The sequence below is a fragment of the Polistes fuscatus genome, unplaced genomic scaffold (genome assembly GCF_010416935.1).
Source record: "Polistes fuscatus isolate 324 unplaced genomic scaffold, CU_Pfus_HIC Scaffold5, whole genome shotgun sequence".
Classification (NCBI taxonomy): domain Eukaryota; kingdom Metazoa; phylum Arthropoda; class Insecta; order Hymenoptera; family Vespidae; genus Polistes; species Polistes fuscatus.
Genome location: NW_025113129.1, coordinates 7,643,185 through 7,666,091, shown reverse-complemented (window position 1 = coordinate 7,666,091; position 22,907 = coordinate 7,643,185). Strand labels below are relative to the sequence as shown.

General features: G+C 33.6%; 2 protein-coding genes and 2 non-coding genes across 5 annotated transcripts in view; 3 read left to right on the top strand and 1 right to left on the bottom strand.

Annotated features, from left to right (window-relative positions):
* Nucleotides 1–555: 555 nt before the first annotated feature.
* LOC122522290 (DNA (cytosine-5)-methyltransferase PliMCI-like) lies at nt 556–7,162 on the top strand. The gene is made up of 15 exons (XM_043643216.1): nt 556–1,704; nt 1,796–2,159; nt 2,239–2,565; nt 2,633–2,785; nt 2,878–3,337; nt 3,409–3,608; nt 3,685–4,102; nt 4,178–4,495; nt 4,575–4,726; nt 4,823–5,157; nt 5,244–5,355; nt 5,438–5,587; nt 5,669–5,832; nt 5,987–6,227; nt 6,306–7,162. The coding sequence occupies exons 1-15, from the start codon at nt 953–955 to the stop codon at nt 6,567–6,569; spliced, it is 4,410 nt and encodes a 1,469-aa protein (XP_043499151.1). The 5' UTR covers nt 556–952; the 3' UTR covers nt 6,570–7,162.
* Nucleotides 7,163–8,687: 1,525 nt separating this feature from the next.
* On the top strand, nt 8,688–8,759 carry Trnac-gca. The gene has a single exon. It is a non-coding gene; the product is annotated as a tRNA-Cys (tRNA).
* A 2,215-nt stretch (nt 8,760–10,974) lies between these two features.
* Trnat-agu lies at nt 10,975–11,048 on the bottom strand. The gene has a single exon. It is a non-coding gene; the product is annotated as a tRNA-Thr (tRNA).
* Nucleotides 11,049–15,664: 4,616 nt separating this feature from the next.
* Nucleotides 15,665–22,907, top strand: part of LOC122522287 (LIM/homeobox protein Lhx3) — a 34,974-nt gene continuing 27,731 nt past the window's right edge. For both annotated transcript variants that reach the window (XM_043643210.1, XM_043643209.1), the window contains exons 1-2: nt 15,665–18,161; nt 18,251–18,789. In XM_043643210.1, the coding sequence (XP_043499145.1) occupies nt 18,073–18,161; nt 18,251–18,789 (628 nt within the window). In that variant the 5' untranslated portion in view covers nt 15,665–18,072. The remainder of the gene's footprint in view (nt 18,162–18,250; nt 18,790–22,907) is intronic.

The window sequence follows — 22,907 nt, the reverse complement described above, 5'->3', positions numbered from 1 at the left end:
TTTTTTAAAGTGTCTATCTTGTGATATATCACTTAGAAAGTAATAAATAAATCATATTTTGTTTTATTTTATCATTTTTAAACATAATCAGACGCAGATTTTGATTACCTTTAAAACGATATATTACAAAATAGAGTACGCCATTTAAAAATTTCAATTAGAAGTAACTGGAATTAAAATGGAGGGATTAAAAATGTTATCAATATTTATTTTGAATTTCCCTATCGATATTATAAATAAAAATAAGAATCATTCAAGATTGCAAATTTTAAAATGAAGTCACATAGTATTTGTACATTACGATAATTAAAAAAACAAATTATTGTTTTGCGTAAATTGTTTATATATTCGCGCTTATAATATTAAATTATTATACTTAAATACTTAAATATGCATTTCCTTATGTGACTTTATACCTATAATTATATACATCTATATGAATATAAAATTATAATTGTCTTTATTTGAAATTTATTATAAACAAAATAAAGTAAAAAACTAGATTGTTTGTTATTTTGCATAGGTTTTCGATAATTTTAAAATGGCGTCTGATTTCAGCTCGATTCTCATGCGATGAAAATATCGATAAAAAAATAGTGATTCTTTCCAATTTGATCGTCTCTACTTTCCCTAGTTTAAAATTCAATGAATTTCACAATACCAGACCTATTGGGTATAGTGATAAAAGGAAAATAATAAAAAAGTTATGGTTGGTCAATTCACCATAAAGCGTGGCATATCCAGTGAATTGTAAATCAACACTTAAGATTTTTGGCGGCAGTATTGGTGTTACTTTGTTGTAAAGGTTATGTTTCATTTTATGGAAAAGCGTGAGAATATGCTATCACTATCGTTGTCGCAGTCTCAGGCAATTATAATTAATTATAAAGTTTTTACGTGAAAAATAACGAAATTATAACAAACAAACAGTTGATCCTGATTTTAATTCAAAATGTTATCTGCTGTGGTTACTAACGGAGATAATAGCGAAAAGGAAAATCATCCGGAGGTAGAGAATCTTGATGGACATAGATTTTCATTAAAAAGGAGCATTTATAAAGAGAATAATATTAACGAAACGAGTTCACATATTGAAAAGAACAATGAAAATAATATTGAAAATGGTTATGTACCGCTCTCCATAAACAATGCATTGTGCGATGCAGGTAATGATAGGAAAAAGCTACGCAGTGGAAAATATGTTAGCGATAAAATTATGCTCAGTCCAAGTAGGATCAAAAAAAATATTAAAACAGAAAAATTTAAAGCATATTGGAAAAATTTTACCAAGCAAACTAGTTCAGAAGAATCCATAATAAAGACAGAAGAAAATTCTTTTGAACCCATCAAAAGTATAAATAAAACTATGCCAGAACCTATTTTTAAGACAAACATTATAGAAACCAATGAAACTGTGGATGATGAATCTGAAAATGCTTGTAAAAAAATTAAGCACGAAGATAGTAACCATAATATAAGTGAAGAAAAACCAGTAATTAAAAAAGTTGTGGATACTCCACAGAAGTGTGAATATTGTCGTCAAAAATTAATTGTGGATGAAATAAAGTTATATCAGGGACATCCTAATGGAGCCGTGGAAGAATTTGTCGCCTTGACTGATTCAAGATTGTCTTTATTTACAGGAGAAGAAGCCACGATACATGAAAGCGATGAAAGGCCACAAAACAAATTAACATATTTTAGGTGAGTGTAGTACAAAAATATTATACCTTATTCTATCAAGCAATAAATAAAATATATTTTAAAGTAATATATTTATATTATAATTTCTCAGCGTGTATGACAAAAATGGTCACCTGTGTCCTTTTGATACCGGTTTGATTGAAAAAAATGTAGTATTATATTTCTCTGGATATATGAAAGCTATTTATGAGGAAAATGCATGTCCCGAAGGAGGAGTTCCTGCTAAAGATATGGGACCAATAAATGAATGGTGGGTGTCTGGATTCGATGGAGGAGAATTAGCTCTCATAGGTTTTAGCACGTCATTCGCAGAATACATTTTAATGGAACCTTCAGAAGAATATGCTCCTTTTATGGATAGTATAAGACAAAAGATCTATATGAGCAAAATTATTATAGAATTTTTATTAGATGAAATCAATCCAACTTACGAGGACTTACTAAACAAACTTCAGGTGTTTTTTGTGATTTAGATATTTTAATGTTACTATAACAATTAGAATATAAACTAACTTAATTTTTTTGTTATATCAGACCATAGTTCCACCAAAAGGTTTGTCTAAATTCACGGAAGATGCTTTACTTCGACATGCACAGTTTATCTGTGATCAAGTTATTTCTTTTGATGCTTCTGCCAGACCAGAAGATCCATTGTTAATTACAAATGCATGTATGAGAGCTTTAGTATCTTTGGCTGGTATAACTGTTGGTAAAAAAGCTGCAATGCGCAAAGTCCAACAAAAGCATCAAAAACAAAAAAAGCCTCGTTGGACTCAAGCAACAACAACTAAATTAGTTAATAATACGTTTGAGACATTCTTTACCGATCAACTGGCGAAGAATGAAGATAAAAATATGACTGTATGTATATGATAGAAGAGAACTTTTTTTAAATGAAGGTATTTTTCTATATAAATATTATATGCAGGGTCCTAGAAGACATAGATGTGGAGTGTGCGAAGCTTGCCAACAATCCGATTGTGGAAGTTGTATTGCGTGTAAAGATATGGTCAAATTTGGTGGTACTGGAAAAAGTAAACAAGCATGTTTTAAGAGAAGATGTCCAAATATGGCAATTCAAGTAATTATATTTAAATGACTACCTAAAAAATAATATGATTAGAATACTATTAAACATTTGTTAAAATACTATTCAAATATATTAATTAACAGGAAGCAGATGACTCCGATCTTGAAGATGATGAGTTAATTGATACTTTTATAGAAATTACAAAGATTACTCAAAGGATGATTCTTAAAGCATTCAAAAATGTCTATAAAAAGATAGAATGGATAGGACCACCTGTTGTCGAGGATGGCCGAAGAACGTTTTATGAAGCAGTTAAATTAATAGATGAAGAGATTCGAGCCAATGATTGTGTACTCATAGAATCAAGTGATCCAACTGTTCCATTACAAATTGCAAGAGTTATATATATGTGGGAAGATAAAAGCGGTGCTAAATTGTGTCATGCAAACTGGTTTCGTAGAGGTAGCGACACAGTTCTTGGTGAAACATCTGATCCTTTAGAATTATTTGCATTAGATGAATGTGATAATGTACCGTTCTTTTCCATTAAATGTAAAGCTACTGTTATACATAGAAAGAAACCAAAAGATTGGTCTCAATTAGGTAATTATTTTATTTTTCATTATTGAAACAATTCGAAGTATTATCATAAATTAATGTCAAATTTAATTTAGGTAATTTGGATGAAGCATTGGAAAATGAAATTAAAGATGAAGATGGAAAGACATTTTTTTATCAAAAAAAGTATACTTCTGAAACTGCCCGATTTGAAGATCCTGCTGTGGATAGTATCTGTCAGCGAAAGGAAATTAGTCATCGATTTTGTCCTGCTTGTGTACGTTTTACCGACTTACAATATTATTATACACCAAAGGTACGACAAACATTATTTTAAAATAGAAAATAAAAATATATTTTATATTCAATTAATAACCATTTTATCTTTTAAGGTTTTTGAATTGATAGAAGAAAAAAGTTACAGAGAAGTGATCTATGGTGTTGTGAAATATAAAGGTGAAGAATTTAGAGTTGGAAGTGCAGTATTTTTATCACCAGGTGCTATAAGATTTAAATATACAGCAACGAGTCATACCATATCAAAACAAAAGAAAGGAAAGGTGGATGAAGATATGTATCCAGAATATTACCGAAAATCATCAGAACACGTAAAGGGTTCGAATTACGATACACCTGAACCTTTCCACATTGGATATATAAATACAATATACGTTACTACCACTAATAAACTAGTTGCTTCTTCAGACATCTGGATAAAAGTAAATAAATTGTATAGACCGGAGAATACACACAAAGGCCTTAATTTAATGCATCAAGTAGATTTAAACATGTTATATTGGAGTGACGAAGGTAAATTTATAAATCACTTTGCACATAGAAAATATTTGATGTATGTGTATTTATATTTAGTTTAATTCATTTCAGTATGTAACGTGAAATTTTCTGAAGTAACTGGAAAATGCTATTTGGCTTACTCAGAAAATTTAGATCAACCATTAGAAGAATGGTCTATGGGAGGCCCATATCGTTTTTATTTTACACAAGCTTATAATGCTTCAGAAAAAACATTTGATGAACCATCACCTCAGGCTTGTAATATTGGTAAATCCAGTAAAGGAAAGGGCAAAGGAAAGGGTACAAAATCAGAGAATAGTGAAACAAAGAAGTTTATTGAAAAACCAATTGACTACAATAAAGTAGAAAAACCATTAAGGACCTTAGATCTCTTCGCTGGCTGTGGTGGTAAAGATCAATTAAAATCATTTTACATGCAAGAAAATTAGAGTTATTGTACATTCATCTTCTATTACCTATGATTTAGGTTTGTCGGAAGGTCTACATCAAGCTGGTATAGCTGAAAATAACTGGGCTGTGGAAAAAGAAGATGCTGCTGCATGTGCATATAAACTTAATAATCCTAATGCAATTGTATTTTCGGAAGACTGTAATATATTGCTTCAAAAAGTTATGACTGTTAGTATGCTTGAAACAATATCAAGAAATATTACTGGGAATAATATTAAAATAATATAATAAATAAAAATATATTCATATTTTATATAATTTCAGGGTGATATTTGCGATGATAATGGACAACGACTACCTCAAAAGGGTGAAGTGGAACTTTTATGTGGTGGACCACCTTGTCAGGGTTTCAGCGGCATGAATCGTTTTAATTCACGTCAATACTCATTATTTAAAAATTCTTTAGTGGTATCGTGCTTGTCTTGGTGCGATTACTACAGACCAAAATTTTTCATCATGGAAAATGTCAGAAATTTCGTTTCATTTAAAAGATGTATGGTGCTAAAGCTTACTTTAAGATGTTTGGTTCGGATGGGCTATCAATGTACATTTGGTATCCTTCAAGCTGGAAATTATGGAATTCCACAAACAAGAAGAAGGTTAATAAAATATCTATTTTTACTTTATTGATTTTATATGAAAACAAAAATGTTTTCTTTTTCTACATTCTATATTTATTTCTTAGATTAGTCATCTTGGCGGCTGCTCCAGGAGAAATGCTTCCAAAGTATCCAGAACCAACACATGTATTCAGCAAACGTGCATGTCGTTTGAGTGTCCTTGTTGATAACAAAAAAGTAAGCTTAATATTTTATAAAACACAATATATATCACAAAAATTGTATACAAAATTTTTAAATCGTTATTGCTTTTTTGTAGTATTCTTCAAATTGTGATTGGACAGAATCAGCACCCTATAGAACAATTAGTGTTCGCGATGCTATGTCTGATCTTCCTAATATCAGGAATGGTTGGAATCAAGCGGAAATGCCTTATGGGGATGAACCCAATTCGTATTTCCAAAGAAAAGTAAGTTAACTTAGGAATTTTTATAGTAAAATAGACAAATTTTTAAATTCGTTATTATATTTCTAATGACACAATTTTCAGATGAGAAACATTCGGGACTCAATATTGAGAGATCATATATGTAAAGATATGGCACCACTCGTAGAAGCTAGAATAGCACATATCCCTACTGCAAGTGGTTCCGATTGGCGCGATTTACCTAATATAGTAGTTCGTCTAAGCGATGGAACATACTCTAAAAAATTGTATGTATATATTTTTTTTTTATTTATTTCATACTCCGCCCCTTTCGGGTTTGGAGGGCTTGTATGTATATATAACTCTTATATAGTATAAAAATACTACATTATTTTTTTTCTATAATGTTTTAACACATTTATTTATTTGATTTTTTTAAAGAGAATATACTCATCATGATAAGAAGGCAGGGAAAAGTTCAACCGGTGCATATCGTGGTGTATGCAGTTGTTGTTCTGGCAAAACATGTGATCCAATAGATAGGCAATACAACACTTTAATACCATGGTGTTTACCACATACAGCAAATCGTCATAATCATTGGGCTGGGTTATACGGACGATTAGAATGGGAAGGATTTTTCGGTACAACCATTACGAATCCAGAACCCATGGGAAAACAGGTAAATACTAATAATATATTAAGTTAGGAAGTTTTTTTATTCACATAGTAACACTATTGTTAATAAATAAATTTTTAGGGTCGCGTTTTACATCCAGAACAAACTCGAGTTGTCAGTGTAAGGGAATGTGCAAGATCTCAAGGATTTCCTGATTCTTTTCGATTTTATGGCAATGTATTAGATAAACACCGACAAGTTGGTAATGCCGTCCCACCACCATTAGGTGCAGCAATAGGTCACGAAATAAGAAAGTGTTTACAGAACGAAGAAATAACACTTACATCATCTATGAAAGACTACAGGGAAAATAAGGTGATAAAAAATGAAACTATATCAGAATAATGCTCGTAAACTTATTAAAATGCACAAACTTAGTTACAAAGATATGTCTGAGTTGGTGACGGGTATTAATGAAACGTGTTCACTAAGAGTATTCGTTTTATTATTATTATTATTATTATTATTATTATTATTATAGTTATTATTATTATTATTATTAATAGTAGTAGTAGTAGATATAATATGTTATTTTAAATTAAACTGAAAAAAAATAATGTTATATTATCTGACATACTGTATTACGTTATGCCTTAAGCTACTTAAATGTTACTTAAAATGTTTAGAGCATCATAAATTTGCCCTGAATTGCGTACTTTTAATTATACTTATTGAAACCATTATAACTTATCTAGGGTAGGATAAGGTGAACATTTTTTACAATTGTTACGAATACAAATAGTTCAGAAAGACAAATAAATATAAACGTTAAAGAAAATAACATTATATAAATAATATTTATTAAATAGTGGTTTTTCATAACATAATGGAAATATATAACTGAAGCTTATATTTTATGTATATTGCACATAAGATGTTGGAATACACACTGGAGTTAGTATGTGAGCTAAGGACCAAATAAATAAATACAAAATGAACATCTTACGATTTGTTAGATATGATAATAATATGAGTAAATAATAATTTTTTAGTCTCATAATCCTTTTATTATTGTTAATTCAACATCAAAAGAGAATGATCAATTTTTTATAAAAGAAAATAAAAGCGACAAAAATATATTGTTAAAATAAACAATATTAATAATATTTCCGTGAAAGAAAACATATATATATATATATACAGTAATTTTTTCATAAATTATATAATACAAAAAGCGAGATTAAACCAAGAAGTATATTGATTAAAATATGTTTTTCTTGACTGTTTTTATAAACCAAAATGTAAAATAATAAATAATATAAAATAACATTTATATATTAAAAAGAAAAGGATTTTTCTTTTTTAATTTTCATAAGTACGCTACTGTACTATCCCGAATATTGAAAATTGATTGATGCGCCATCTACAATTAGTTACACTACAAACATTTGCATATATTATCGAATGTATAAAAAATATGTATATAAAATAATAAATTCAAATAATTAAAATATTACTTTTATTTTTTCGTGCTATTTTTATCTTTATTCTCTCATTATAATTAATGAAGTAGAAATATAATTATGATCGCGCGAAATATAAATAAATAAAAATTAATAACATATTAAAAAGAAAAAAAATATTTTAGGAATAATAATAATAATACAAATAATAGTAATAATAATAATAATAATAATAATAATAATATTGAAATAAAAGTTTTAATCTTATTCATAGATTCTTTATTTACAAAACCAAGTTATAGAAATTTAAATGATATAAATGTCGCAAAAATTATATTCCTAAAAGAACGTATGTTGTCTAAAAATAATTTTATTATTATATATGTTATGGCAAAGTTGGAAATACCTGGCGTTTTTAGGTAATGTAGGAAACAGAAGAACTGTTACGGACTTTTCCTAGGCATCGTACATAATACTTAGGTATTCTACAGAATACTAAATGCTATTTAGGCAATGTTGAGAAGAATACATTATCGGGCAACAGGTACACACACACACACACAAAAGCGAGCACAGTAAAAAACGAATTTTTTATTGTTACAAATCTAATACCTTGACTGGTACGTAAGTTTTTGTGCGCAAGTTTTTGAGAACCGCTATACTATGCACACTTCTTTAAATTGGAACTTACTCTATTCCAATGTGTTATTACGTAGGACCCACTGTTACTTATTGTAGTAGATTATTACATTTAGTCCGATATTCGTAGAGATCACCATGGAAAATCTGTATCTTTTGTTCTTTATCATAGCGAAAGATAAGCATGTTTAGAACGAAATGTTTCATATCTGCATTCTATTGAAAATCATTCAAAACGAACCGGAGATGTATTTCTTACTTTGATTTCTCATTTGTAATTTTACAGAATGTTTAGAAAATGTGAGAAATATGAATACATTTTCTACAATGCCGAATTTCCTACTTTGCTTATAACATATATACTAAAAATCAAATTTTAGTAATGATGAATAAAACTTACTTTGTACACTCTTACATCAATGGGGGTATAGCTCAGTGGTAGAGCATTCGACTGCAGATCGAGAGGTCCCCGGTTCAAACCCGGGTGCCCCCTGAAATTTTTTTTTCATGTGTCTAATAATATAAATATATTTTTACATTTCTCTCTCTCTTTCTATATATTTAAACAACTTTTTATTAAATTATTTTTATTATTGATTTTATAGTTGTTAACAATCTCGATACACCGAATCAATAATGTAGATGCATAAATGCATAAAAGATTTATTATAATTAGTTCTTGCTTCACAGTTTAGTATTTAAAGAATAAATTAAAATATAAACATATACATAGACACATTTAAACATATTGGATTATTTATTAAATTTATTAATTATGCTGAAATAAGTCAACGTTTTTATAATAAATATTTAAAGAAAACTAAGAAAATATAAGAGAATAGAAGAAAATTCAGACAGAAATATTTTAAGCGAAATCGATGTAAGGCATTGATATGAAGTTTTTACCATATAGAGATATAGGGATGATTAGTTAATCCAGAAGATCACCAACCGCAGAAGATAAACGGAGCAAGTGCGAACCGCATACTTTGACAGGAAGCGTTAAATCCGTAAGCCGTACTAAATATTCACCAAATCCATGGAATGCCCGCAGTGCTCGGAACGATCGCGCCAATTGGCTGATGGCCAAGTAAATGTATGTCCATCGTATTCTTCCATACGGCCTGCTTGCTTTAACTATATAGTAAACGTGTATTTATTCTTATTATCTTTTATTATTCGAATTTAAGGTGAATTGAAGAAAAAACGTATTTTTTCATAGTAAAAACATAGACGTTTAAAAAATTATTATAAAAGATTTATTAAGTAAGCAATTAATAGAAAGATAGTTATTATGAGATTTTATGATTGTATATCACGTTAAAATCAATTAATTCGATGCTTATAGTAGGAAAGCTCTTATATGTTTCATTGAATGGAATGATCTCGCTTTATGTGCAAGTACTTACTCATTTGCCAAGCAAAGTTTCCCTCTAGCAAGATCATCGCATAAGTCAAATGACAGATGGGCCATTGATAATCCGCCATTACCGTTAGCAATGATCGCTTCTGATCCCTGAAACCATCCTGTCGATTCACCAGGCTTAGGGATCGCCCACGTAGCTCATCCAAGCTTGGCAATCACGTTATTCATGATACCGATTCACATACTTTTATCGACAATGAAAGAGAGACATAAAGAGAGCTGTTTGAAAATTGTCTGCCATCTAATCGTTCATTTGTCTGACTTTGAGTTAAATATCTACCTGAAAAGACAATGATCTGAATAAAATTTGTTAAAACACACTCTGTTAACAAGGAGGAAAGATAATATGAACATCGTTTCATATTCTGGCCACTTGGGATCGAGAAACCAGTATACTCGTTGAACCAGCAAAAAATAATTCCTCCCTTAGGGGTTTACGCGCTTCTCCTATGGGATTTTCGATTTCACCCTATCGCAATTGGTCGAAAGTATAAAATATTTACGGAAGTTCGAGCATTTGTAAACAATCATATATTCTTACATCGATTGATCTCTGTCTGCTTGCTCGATATAAATTTACTACCTCTCTATATCTATCAGATTATAATAGAATATCATTGAAAATATTCTGTACCTGTTTATAATACTTTTTTTTTAATACCTATATACTTACGAGAATTTTTGGTCTCCCCTCTCATACAAATTTCCAAGAGAAAAGCACACCACCATATCTCGCTATCAGTTAAGTCACCCCAAACTGGCTAGAGATCTAATTCAACTGACACCTTAATAGCAAGTCTGTAAGACCGTTGGAGCTCTCTGCACGGTCTTCCTAGAGAGGGATGAAAATATAAGGGTGGTTAGCCCTGAGACGCATGGGGCGAAGACAATTGAATTTCATGGGGGCTTGCTCGCTTAACCATCTAATTGGTTTGTTCGTGTTACTTAAGTTATAGAATGTTCTTTTACAGACGAGCCGCAACCATGATATCTCCGATGTTCTCAGATTTCACTCGTTTTATAGCTAATGTTTATATATATATATATATATACTTGTTAGAAAAATAATCAATTAATTATTTATCGCAATATATATTATATATATATATCGTAATTTATATCCAAGTGTAAGTTCGATGCACAACTACTAAATGGAATTTTTATAAAATGCAATTTTATCTTTTATATCCGTTGTTACAACAAACTCGTGTTTTCTACGTAAAAGATAAAAAAAGGAAAAAAAAATATTCACTCTACGTTACACGTAGATCGAATGAACACAAGGCCCCGGAGGGATTCGAACCCTCGATCTCCTGTTTACTAGACAGGCGCTTTAACCAACTAAGCCACGGCGCCGGTTGAAATCTATATTTTTATTTTTTATGTTGTTCCTGTACATAATCTTCTTTTTAATAAAGTAATTTAATTATTAATATTAATTAATAAACATTTAGTATATTTTTGAAAGAAATCTTCTATAAATCGAGTCTTTTACATTCTCCATTTATTTCTGATGAAGAATTTTAAAATAATATTACTTAGAGCATAAATTACGAGATTGCGAGATTCGGAGTAAAGGAATACTTACTTAAAGGGAGATAATTGAAAAAAAGAACTTTATTCATCGTAAGGAATTAAATAAATAATAAATAAAGTTCGCAAGTTTAATACAGATTTTTCATTAGTCATTGTTAGCAACGTCAAAGAGACGCTCGATCGATTTTCTTCCTTTAAAGTTCTTATTTGCCCTCGGAAATGGACTTCGTTTGAGAGTAAGAGAAAGAGAGAGAGGGAGAAAGACATCATAATCAGCGCCTTTATTGAGATAAAGTAATATTATATTCCGTTTGCAGTTTCAACTGAACCTTTATCGTATATCTCAATTTTATCGTCAAAGAGACTCCACCATGCGTTCGGATTTCAACCTTTTGTCCGACAACAATTCGGCTTTGAATTCGCAAAAATCACAAATGACACGAGCAATAACGTAATTCGAATGATACATGGTATACGATGATATTATTATATATGTGTTTTTAGTTTCAATTAGTGAAAATAATTTTCGTATTAGGAATGTTGTAGAATTAAATTCATTATAATAGTATTATCCCCTATTTTTAATTATTAAAACAACTAATAACAAGTTCTTTTGTTAATATTAATATTTATATTTCTTATAGAAGATTCAATTCTATAAAAGTGCATATATTCAGTTACAAGTTCAGCACAAGTTATTTAGTTTTGCATAGTTCAGTAACCAAACGTAATAAGTAAGAATCAAACTTAATATTAAGAAAGAAATAAGAAAAGAAAAGAAAAGAAGAAGATAGAAAAGGAAGAAAAGAAGAAGTCCTGAGAATAAAACCACGACAAGGAAGAAACGAAAGAGGGAAAAAGAACAAATAAAAAGGAGAAGAAAAAAAAGAAAGACGTGCGAGCATAAATGAAGAAAAAGTAGTTAGAAAAAGGATGGAGATGAAGAAATTCGCAGGAAATTCAGAGAAAGTCTAGGGGTACAAGACGAAGAGGATAAGGCTGAGGATGAAAAAGAGAAAAATAAAGAACAGGAGGAACAATAGAAGAAGAAGAAGAAGAAGAAGAAGAGAGAGAGAGAGAGAGAGAAGAAGAAAGAGAAGAAGAAGAAAAAAGAAAAACATACATGTATAGAAAATAAGAAAGAAAGAAAGAGAGAAATAGATAGAGAGAAAGAAAAAAAAGATGGAGATAGAAGAAAACGTCGGGGCGAGGTTGGATGAACGAGAAAGAGAGGCTTTTGAACATCGTAAATTCTCGCGAATAGCTTCGAGTAAAATATAGAGATAGCCGAGCTCTGCATATGTCATCGTTTCTCCTTCTCGCACGCGTTTAACTCACCTATACACGCGCAACACGTGTTATACATACACGTGTCTTGAGCTACATTGAAAACACTATGGTACTCGAAGGGAAGCTACGGAGGTTTAAGAAGATACAGGGTGGTATATATATACGCATATATATATGAGAATGAAAAAGAAAAAGAGAACAACTATCGTGCTACCCCTCTTGTAGAAAGAAAGAGACAAAGAAAGATAGCGTATAGAAGTCCACGACGACTGACGAAGTGAATTGAAAAGGACAGAGCAAGATGCGCATCGTTGTGAAAGTATATTTTCTATTAAATCAGACGCTGACATACATAATAAACAGACTTAACGCGTTTAACTTTTTCCACCCGAATTTCGTACCTTTCAACTCTCTATGTTCCTCAATTTTATTCAATTTTTTCAAATAAAATTACAAAAAAAAACAAAAACTAAATATTTTTCATTTGAATAGAAGAGCTATACACTATCGATGAAGTCGCGTAAATGTTTCGTACATTTTTGATTGTACGTTCGAGTGAAAAGAGAATAGTTAAGTAGTGAAAGTGTTCGCTCGAAATCATGCAATCATGCTGAAAGGGAAGATGTATATATATATATATTCATATTGAAAGTCGAAAGAAGGACAGAAAATCGAAATAATTTTAAAAAGAAAAGAGAAAGAAATTCGGCGGAGGTGGGCCGGCGAGGCGAGGGGGGAGGGTTGTGCAAAAAAGTAACGGAAAAAAAGATAGGGAAAGGGGGATAGAGATAATAATAATAATAATAAAAAAAAAAGAAGAAGAAAAAGAAGAAGAAGAAGAAAAGAAAGGATTGCCTTTTAAAAGGAAATAAAGTTGGCGGCGTTCGCGAGGGCCGCGGGTGTTCCGTCGAGCGCAGACAGTGCAAAGCGGGCGAGACCTTCCCGGTGGTAAGCTCGAAAAGCTCGAAAAGCTCGAAAGAGAGTGTCACGTTTCCATGGTAACTTGGTGGGGCGACTCCGCCTCTAGAGTCGTTGGTTCGATATCCTCTCGTTTCCCTTCCTACGGTTCGGAGTCAGTGTGCTCCACATTTTTCCAACACATAGGCAAGTGTAGTCAGGCCCCGATCGTGTACCATTTTCTTCTAACTGGGAAAGGAAATAAAGAAAAATGGAAAACTATGAAAACCCATACATATGAACGAACGAATGGAACTAACATATACAACTTTTTCTCATAATTCGCGACGAGAAAGTTTATAAGAAGTTGAAAAGTTGAAAAGTTGAAAAAGGTATATAGATGCTTGTTATTTTTCTTTTTCTATCGTTCCGTTGATAACATTCATGGAAGATAACGTAATAACGTAACTTTAGAGATTAGGAAATACGACGTACTAGCTATTACCTCAGTCGAATATATACGATTTTCCTTCGGGATTACATCGCGAGTCGTTCAAAACGAAATTCAAGGTATATGTATATATATATATATATATATATATATATATATATATATATGATATATATGTATAATATGTGTATAGATATATATATATATATCAAGTAAAAGAGACGCATGCGCAGTATAGGCGTCTACGTATGGATAAATACGTACACCCACACCATCCAGGATGGCGAACGTATCCGATTAGAGAAGAGAAAACACGTTTGAACATTGTAAAATTCAGATGAAACCCACAAATATTCAACTCGTTAAGCGATGGACACTTTCATTTCCGAGATTTGTTTTACGAAGTGTACTTTTCCTGATTTTCTCTTTTTTTTTCGTAACGCGTAAAAAGAAGGATAAAAAGTTCGTCGATTTGTCGAGAACACATTTGACGGACTATTACGTAGAGTTCTCTCTTTTTTCATTTTTTTGTGCGACGATAGGTTCAAATAGAATTTTGAATTTTTCGAATTTTTCTCTCTTTCTCGAGAACGTGGCGTTAAAACCCGAATCTGTCGATATCTCGATCAGGCTGGGCTATGACGGCGATGGTTGGATGTCGAGGAACGTAGGTTTAATTTCGTTGAGTGCATCCAATGGATCGACTCAACGTGCGAACATATATGTGTGTTAGTATATGCGGCTTGGAGTATACATATATATATATATATATATATATATACATATATATGGAAGCATTAACGTAGAGACATACACATAGCTATAGCTACATGTATGTATGTATGTATATACGTGAACGAATAATGGAGAAAAAGAACAGAGAGAAAGGAAAAGAAAAAGAAAAAGAGAAAGAGAGAGAGAGAGAGAGAAGCCTGTAGCAGTGATTCACCTAGGTACAATAAAAATATGTCTCCTTCTTTCGAACCCTGAACAGAGTCAACCCTTGTCGAAAAGGAAGGCGAAAAAAAGACTTAAACAACCCCCGTACTGAACTGGTGGTCGAGGGATGTGCTCTTCCCAAAACGATCCATGCCCGCCATTATTGACTATCGGTCTTAATTAGTGCAATAGTATCCTCTTCCATTCCTTTACACAATCTTCCGCATCCCTAAAATCCCATAGACTCTGTTTCTATCGTACTACTATCACATCATCGGTCTTGTTTCGTTTTCCTTTGAGCGTTTCGTTTCGAATCATTATAGAATTCCAACAAATAGAATAAAAAATATTGAACGATATTTTCAAGTATTTTGATTTTTCTCAATATTGATACGATGATGGTCAGTAAAAATTGATTCTACTTATGAACGATATATGTTGAACTTATGAAGGAAATATAGTAATTAAAATAAAAATCTTGAAAAGAAAAGAGTAGACATTACAGTGGTATAGTAAATTTGATTAGAACTATTAAAGTTTAACGGTGTTAAAGTAGAAATTCATCGAGCGATCCTCGGGCCGCAAATCATCGAAAAATCTTATTCTCGGACGGTATATTCCTACGCTCTCATCTTTCGTGAGCACGCTAGAGAAGGAGATGGACGAGTACGAAGAAGATGAGAGGAGAAAGAGAAGGAGGAGGGCGAGGGTTTTGAAGCGCAGGCGTAACAGGACCTCCCCCACCAAACGTACTAGTATACTATACGTATCTCTCTTTTGCCTTGGCGCGATACGATTCGAGGCGGTCGCGTTGGCATAACTGGTATGGTAGTAGGGTGGAAACCTCCCCTCTCCAATACACCCACACACATACACACACGCACACGTGCGCACACACACACACACACACACACACACCATGAACAGACACCTACACCTTTGGATAGGCTCTCCACATTACCTTCTCTGTCCACGCATCCCTCTGGATTCCCTCTTGCTTTCTCGGCAGCGTCGACTTCGTAGCCAAGGAACATCGCGAATCCTGGAGAGTCTGATAGTGTCGTGTCCGCGGGTTAACCTTTTCGTTCTTAATTAAAATCCTCCCTATTTACGATTAGATTAAATTCAATCTAATTAATCCTAATCTTCTTCGATATCGACGTTTAACAAAAAGTCAAGTGATTAGAAGAAAAACATAGTACATAATCGAATTGGATTCTCGCCGTAAGATTTCCAAGATAAACGGAGAAGGATGTTATCAGGATGTTTCCGAGGATCGTGCATACGTCGTCCGTTCATGAAGACGTCCGTCCTCTCGGTGAATTGTACGAGTGATTTGCGATCGGCGTAAACGAAACGCATCGCGAGAATTCCAATCGTCCTCTGCGTAATCTCAATTCCCAGTTGGACTACCCAACAAGGTGGAACGAAAGAATCGCATCTTCTTCTTTTTATTATTATTATTCTTCTTTCTTCTTCTTCTTCTTCTTCTTCTTAGTTGTGCAGGATGTATAAGAGAATGATTTTAGCGATCGTACGCGAGAAACCGTGCTCGGTGACTAGTCAATGGAATCAACCAGTGTCTTCGATGGATAACTCATCACGAACGGGTTCGTCTCTTTCTCCATGAGAGAGAAAGAGAAAAAGAGAAAAAGAGAGAAAGAGAGAAAGATTGAGAAAGAGAAAGATAAAGAGAGCTGGTCCAGAAACCAGCGGAATTCTCCTTCTCGTTTCTTACGTCGAGTCAACGAGTTCGATCACGTTCGAGTTTAACCGTCGGACCTAAAGCCAAAAGAAGATTCTCCAAAGGGAACGCCGACTAGATATATCCCGTAAAGCTATCGCTTTACCGACCGATTCTCGAGCTTTTTTCTCGACCTGGCATGCACCGTTTGCATCGGGCCCGGGCCACATTTACATCGACGCGCGTGTAAAAACCGAGCCGTCGCTCGTTCGACGCCAAGATCGAAGGGGAGGCACCGTTTCGTAAACCACGAACGAAAGATAGATCCTTTCGATCGAGTTGGTGGACCCTTCTCAAGCTAGCCGATCTTTCCTTCTCCTGTATTTCATCGATTTCATTTTTCTTCAAATTCTTTCGGAATATTATCTTTTGAGAATTATATTTACGGAGGAAACACACGAAAATAGATGAAAATTTATTGTTAAACGGATAAAAAAGAAGAAAAAGAAAAAACAACATCGTCGTCGAATTAAGCGCTAAGAAAAATTTTCTTCGCTTACGATTGATCGTAAAGGAAAAAAAAGAAACGACAACAAAAAAGAGATCATCTTGATCTGAAAACGGCATGTCCAAGGTTAAGTCGAGATAAACCGAGACCTGTGGACAGTAGTACAGATAAGGAGTCGGATTGTTGCCACGATCAAGTCTGCGAGAGTAAAACAGAGAAACGTTGAGTGTGCCGTTGGATTTAGATCTGCGAAGACTAACCTCGATGCTCTTTTTTATCATCTTATGCATTTCGATCATTGATTTTCTACTGTTTAATTCTGAGTTTTATTTTCTTCTTCGTGCACTGATCGGAAAGGAAACTTTTCGTTACGTTACGATGAATCTTGGAAAGGATCGTTTCGCAAAACTAACAAAAGAACAACGCGGACAAAAAAGAAACGGATCGCTAAGGAAATAAAAAAGAAGATTTAAGAAGAAGAGAAACTTGCAAGATCAGGTTTTATGGAATTCGAAATACGGACAGATTTTTGTCATTTTGAAGAAACGCGTCCATCCGTTAAAGCATTTCCCGAAAGGTGACAATTTGTAATTTAAAACACGATAAACATTCGAGCACGTGTAAATACTAACGCGTACCTAAATGTTTCGTTCATTGATAACGATATTCAGTTGTATCGACCTTTAAAAGATACTAACAAAGAAGTATGCCTCGCGTCACCTTCAAAATTTAGTAAAGTATCATATAGATTAATTAGTTTCTTTTATGACAACAACGACCAACGGGAACATAGGTATGTGTATACATACAAATCGTAATCGGATAAACTACTACTCAACGAAAATTATTGAGCGATAGTATGATCGAGTGCCTCTTGACGATCATTTCGATCACCAAAGACGGATAACAATTACACACGGTTACCGTCGCTAAGTGATCTACGAAATCTTGCCGACGGAACGGATAATATATAGTAAAAGAGAAGGAGACACCAATTTAATCACAAGACTCTATAAATAAATCAACCTAATATTCCTTATGTTAATAATAAAAGAATTACATAGTTGAATCAGTGATGAGTGAGAAGTGCCAGTGCGTAAATCCAGTCACGTGTCAAACTCGGACGCAAGCAAAAGCTCTCACGGTCGAAAATTATTTAACTAGGTAAAAAAAAAATTCTTACAAGATATATTTTCATCAAACTGTTTGAGTGATTTTGGAGATCAAATAGAAGATTGTCTAATTTTTCGTAGGGGGAAAAGAACAAAAAGAAACTTTCAAAGTAGATTAAAATTTCTCTCGAGATATAAGAAAACACAAAACATTATCGAGTTTATAAAAGGGGAAGAATTGAAATTTGATAACTCGATCAAAGATATACTTAGACTGGAGCTGTACTTGCCATACGCACCACTGCCGGGGGGTGGCGAGATCCTCCCGGCAGTGAACACGGGCGCTGCTTCTGGTGGCTGTCGTCCGGTGCTATTGGGTGGCATCGATTTGTCGATGTCGGCAGCGGTGGAACCGGTTCCGACGCTACCAACGCTACCAACGCTACCAACGAGTGGACTACCAGCTCACAATCCTCTCCATCATCCGCCCGGAGGACTGGCCTTGCCACCCTTGGCTTCGGCCTCAGTTATGATGCCACGTCCACCACCGGGTACTACCATGCCACCTCTTGGTCCATCTTCTTTGCCTCAGGCTCATCAAGATACCGGAGACCTAGCTGACACTCCGCCCAATCCTGACGTCCTTTTGGCTCTTCTAGCCAGGAATAAGAACTTGGAAGGTAGGGGATGTACGATAAACATCAATACTACAATATTCTTCCCTTTTTTTCTATCTAATTAATCATTTCTTCATTTGCGTGTGAATTTCTCTTATTGAAATTCCAAGTATGTTTCAATACCAATGCTTCTGCTCTTTACCGACCTTCGAAGATTTATCTAACTGCGATTAGAAATTGTTAAATCAAGGACGTTACAACAAGAGAAAATGATAGTTAAAGAGTACTTCTTCTGTTATCACTCTTTTTGATTAAGATTATATTTATATATAAATCTGTGTGTGTGTGTGTACACGATATAACGTAAACCGATTTAACCGATATCCTTGAAAATCGAGAGGAAACAGATGAGTTAGAAAATATACGTCGGAATCAGTCATTATTCGAAAATCGTAACATACCGTAATAATACCGTTCAGTGTAGATTAATAAATACTACTCGAGATAAAGAAGTCCCAGCTACGATGACACCGCTATCGCGAACGCTCTTACATTATCGGGTCAAGTTGACATTTTTTTACCACGTTTAACACGAACGGTGGCTGACAAGTTTTCGATAAGACGATTTCCGATTTTTGCGATCGATAAAATTCATTCCTATGTTAGTTAATATTATAACCGCATTTAGAATCTACTCTTGCGTGTATTTTATCAATTATAAAAGAAAAATAAGCTATTACTAGTATTGCATAACATCTTTTTCACATAAGCTCCAGGATATGCTTATCAGATTATTTCTTTTTGTTTTTTATTGTTTATTTGTACAAAACAATACTCGGCACGTTTTGTTACGTCCCTTTTGCCGTGTCGCTAATTGCAGCATCAAATAGAATAATTGTATAAAATTGATGTCACTCTCGCTTTATTCTTTCGAGTCTAAAAATATTCACAGATTTATTTTTATTAATCTTTTTTCCTTCCCTTTTAAGGGAAACAAAAAAAAGGAACGTTGGAAAAAGAAAAGAGAAGAACGCGTAGCACCCATAACTTTACGTTTTACTTCCTATTGTCTATTCATTTTCACGAGCATCGCGTCTTGTCTTGTTGGGCCCACACATAAATGCACTACAATTGTAGGAGTCTCTCGCATGCAACAGATTACTCCTTGTGCATAATGCACAGCTTTCGTGCAATCCCTTGCGCCTTCTCCTTCTTCTTCTTCTCTCTTTCTCTCTCTCTCTTTCTCTTTCTTTACAAACGATACACGTGTAAACACATGTGGTGTACTTTACGACTACTACGTAGAATCACGGGAACATTGAGGCATATGCATGTAAATACGTACTTACGAAACGTGCTCATGATGCTAGTGTTACAAATTTTATCTTTTGTCTCATTCCTCTTTCTCTTCCTCCGTCACAGTTTACCAACCGTTTAGAACTCCAATAATTTCCTCTTCTAATTTCATTTTATACGACAGTCATCTCTACTCCTTTCTCTCTCTCTCTCTTTCTCTCTTAGTTTCCCTCGATTTCAGTGAGTAGAGCAAGGTCAAAGGACTCCTTAATTATGAAAGTAAGTTCAACCGAGGTACAAGCTTGCTCGCATAACTGCATTATGAGAATCAATGAACTCTCGATTTTACCGATTAATATTTAAATAATTTAAATATATGTGCATTTATCGTGTGCTTCAATCGTTTTTTTTTTAGAAGAATTTAAAAAAAATATAGGTATATAAACGATTGAAAGAGAAGTATGAAATTATTTTTTTGTATACTTTCTAAATAATAGTAGGTAATAATGTGAAAGTTTAAATAGGAGATTAAAGAAAAAACCGAAGAAGATGATCTAAAAGGACTGAACGAACCATTGTTGAGGAAAAATAAGCGACGAACGTTTCTCACCGCAGGACTGATAAGGTTTCCTTAATAAAAAACGCTACGATAGCGGGGTTGGTATATATTTTAATAAGTTAAGTGCCACAAACACACACACACACCAGGTTGGTCTCTTCGTTGCTGTTGGGGCGGTTTAATCATGTAAGAGTGTTTAATCATGTAAAAGTGTTCAGAGGCTTGGCCACCCTCTAATCAATACGCTATTGCTTCGGGCGGGATAGTTAATGTGCTTAAGCCTAAACCCGAGGCGTTACGTACAACCAAGCTACTATGTTGTCGTCGACAGTAAAAGTGACATAAACGTGTAAACTCGATTCCTCCGAGGTACACTTGTGTTTTATAAGAACGATATTATTATGACAGGGACGTTGAGAATAAAGAAAATAAATGTGAAACGGAATTAGAGAATTAATTAATATTTGAAGAATAATATCTCTCTCTCTCTTTCTGCAGTAAATGTAAACAAGAAAAACGAGGTTTAAGGAATAAAAAATAATGATGATTATTATATAAACGTATTAATGCGAGACGAAGAAGTTTAGAGAAGGAAGGGGTGAGTATTGAAATTCGTGAAAGTAAGAAAACGTCGTTGTAGTCATCGTCGTTGAAGAAAAAAGAGAGAGTGAAAGAAAAGGAAAAAAGAAAAAAAGGAAAGAAAGAAAGAAAGAAAGAAAGAAAAAAGTCTAGAGATGGAAAAATGAGGAGAGACGTTGGCTCGAACGACAAGAAAGCGACCGATGAGAACGTCAAGCATCCCCTCCGCAAATGGTAACCATAGGAAACGCCGGCTCATGGCGAATGAGGGTTGGATAGGACGGGGAGGGAAGGAGGGTGGTAGGGGGTGAAAAGAAAATGGCGGCTGGTTACAGCGCTCGAGGCATTCACTTTCAGAGAGAAGGAAAAGCTACCGGGAAAATGAGGATGAAGGTTGCTACCTTTGTTGCGGCCGAACGAATCGGCTTTGCCCTACTGAAAGGGCTGAACTTTAAAGTTCTACTGAGGGCTCGTGCGCGCGCACGCACAAACTTAGATACACGGATAGTACATACACACAAAGAAAAATATTCTTTCGTTCGGGTTTTTCCGAAGCAGTCAAAATTGATGATTGAATGAATTGATCCTACTACAAGAAACGAGCAAGTTTTACCCCTCTGGATAAACTTGAATTTCTTCGCTTCGATTTTTCCCGCTTGAATCTTGCAAGACCCTCATAACAAAGTATTCTTTACGTTATATGTTTTCTTCAGAAAAGTTAGTGTATAAGTTCGAAAAGATACGACGGTAATCTTTCATTCGATATCGATCTTCCAAAGTTTCTCTACTTCATCGATAGCACGCAGATATTCGACTGGAAGATTATTGCAAAAGAGACAAAAGAGGGAAATAAAAAGAGAAAAAAAATGAGAAAAAGAGAGAGAGAGAGAGAGAGAGAGAGAGAAAGAGAGCTTTTTGCTAACTATATTTTTCTTCGCGGGAAACTCGTGAAACCAAGAGGAAATTACTTTCCAACTCGAAACTTTTTACGCTCCCCGCGGCTTTCTTCTTCTTTTTTATTTTTTCTTCTTCTTTTTCTCCTTTCTTTATTTTTTTTTATTTTTTGCTTTCTTTTTTTTACATATATATATATACAAGAAGAACCGCACGAGTCCATCCACTTTTTCTCTTTCTGCTTTCAACCTTTCCTCTTCTATTTCTTCTTTCTTTTCCTCCTCCTCCTGTTCCTCTTCTTCGTTTTCTCGGCACGACTTCGCTTCGTGTCGGTGGTCACTCGCTTTTGATAAATCGCCACGGTAACGTCGTTAAGCCTCTATTATCGACCTTCTATAGGGAGCGCGTCTCGTTGCGTAAAAATTATTGACGCCATATAATACCACCATCGCTACCCGTTCAAATAACATCCTGATATTATTAACGAGCATAGTTATTTTCACCGTATGGACCGTTATTTTTCTTCTCTTCAACATACTTTTCTCTTACTACTATTACTTATTTTTTGTTTTCTAGACAGGAATGTTTCCTAACACGTAGAACCTACTTCATCCATTGGATGAGATGTAGATACCAAAAATAATTAAAAAGAAACAGTTCGTAAAAAAAAATGTACGTCATGGTATACTCATCGTCATATTGATATTTCTTATCAAATTTGATCATTGCATTTACTCGTTAAATCGATTACATATTTTAATCTTATTATTATACATTTGTCATTGTTTTAATGAACATTTTCATTGAATAATATATATTTATCTCACATATATTATACATAAGCGTAGAGAAA

Coding starts and splice junctions, on each gene's coding strand:
- LOC122522290 (XM_043643216.1), top strand. CDS start 953: ATGTTATCTGCTGTGGTTACTAACGGAGATAATAGCGAAAAGGAAAAT. Junction 3,338..3,408: donor AAAAGATTGGTCTCAATTAG/GTAATTATTTTA, acceptor AATTTAATTTAG/GTAATTTGGATGAAGCATTG. Junction 5,833..5,986: donor GGAACATACTCTAAAAAATT/GTATGTATATAT, acceptor ATTTTTTTAAAG/AGAATATACTCATCATGATA.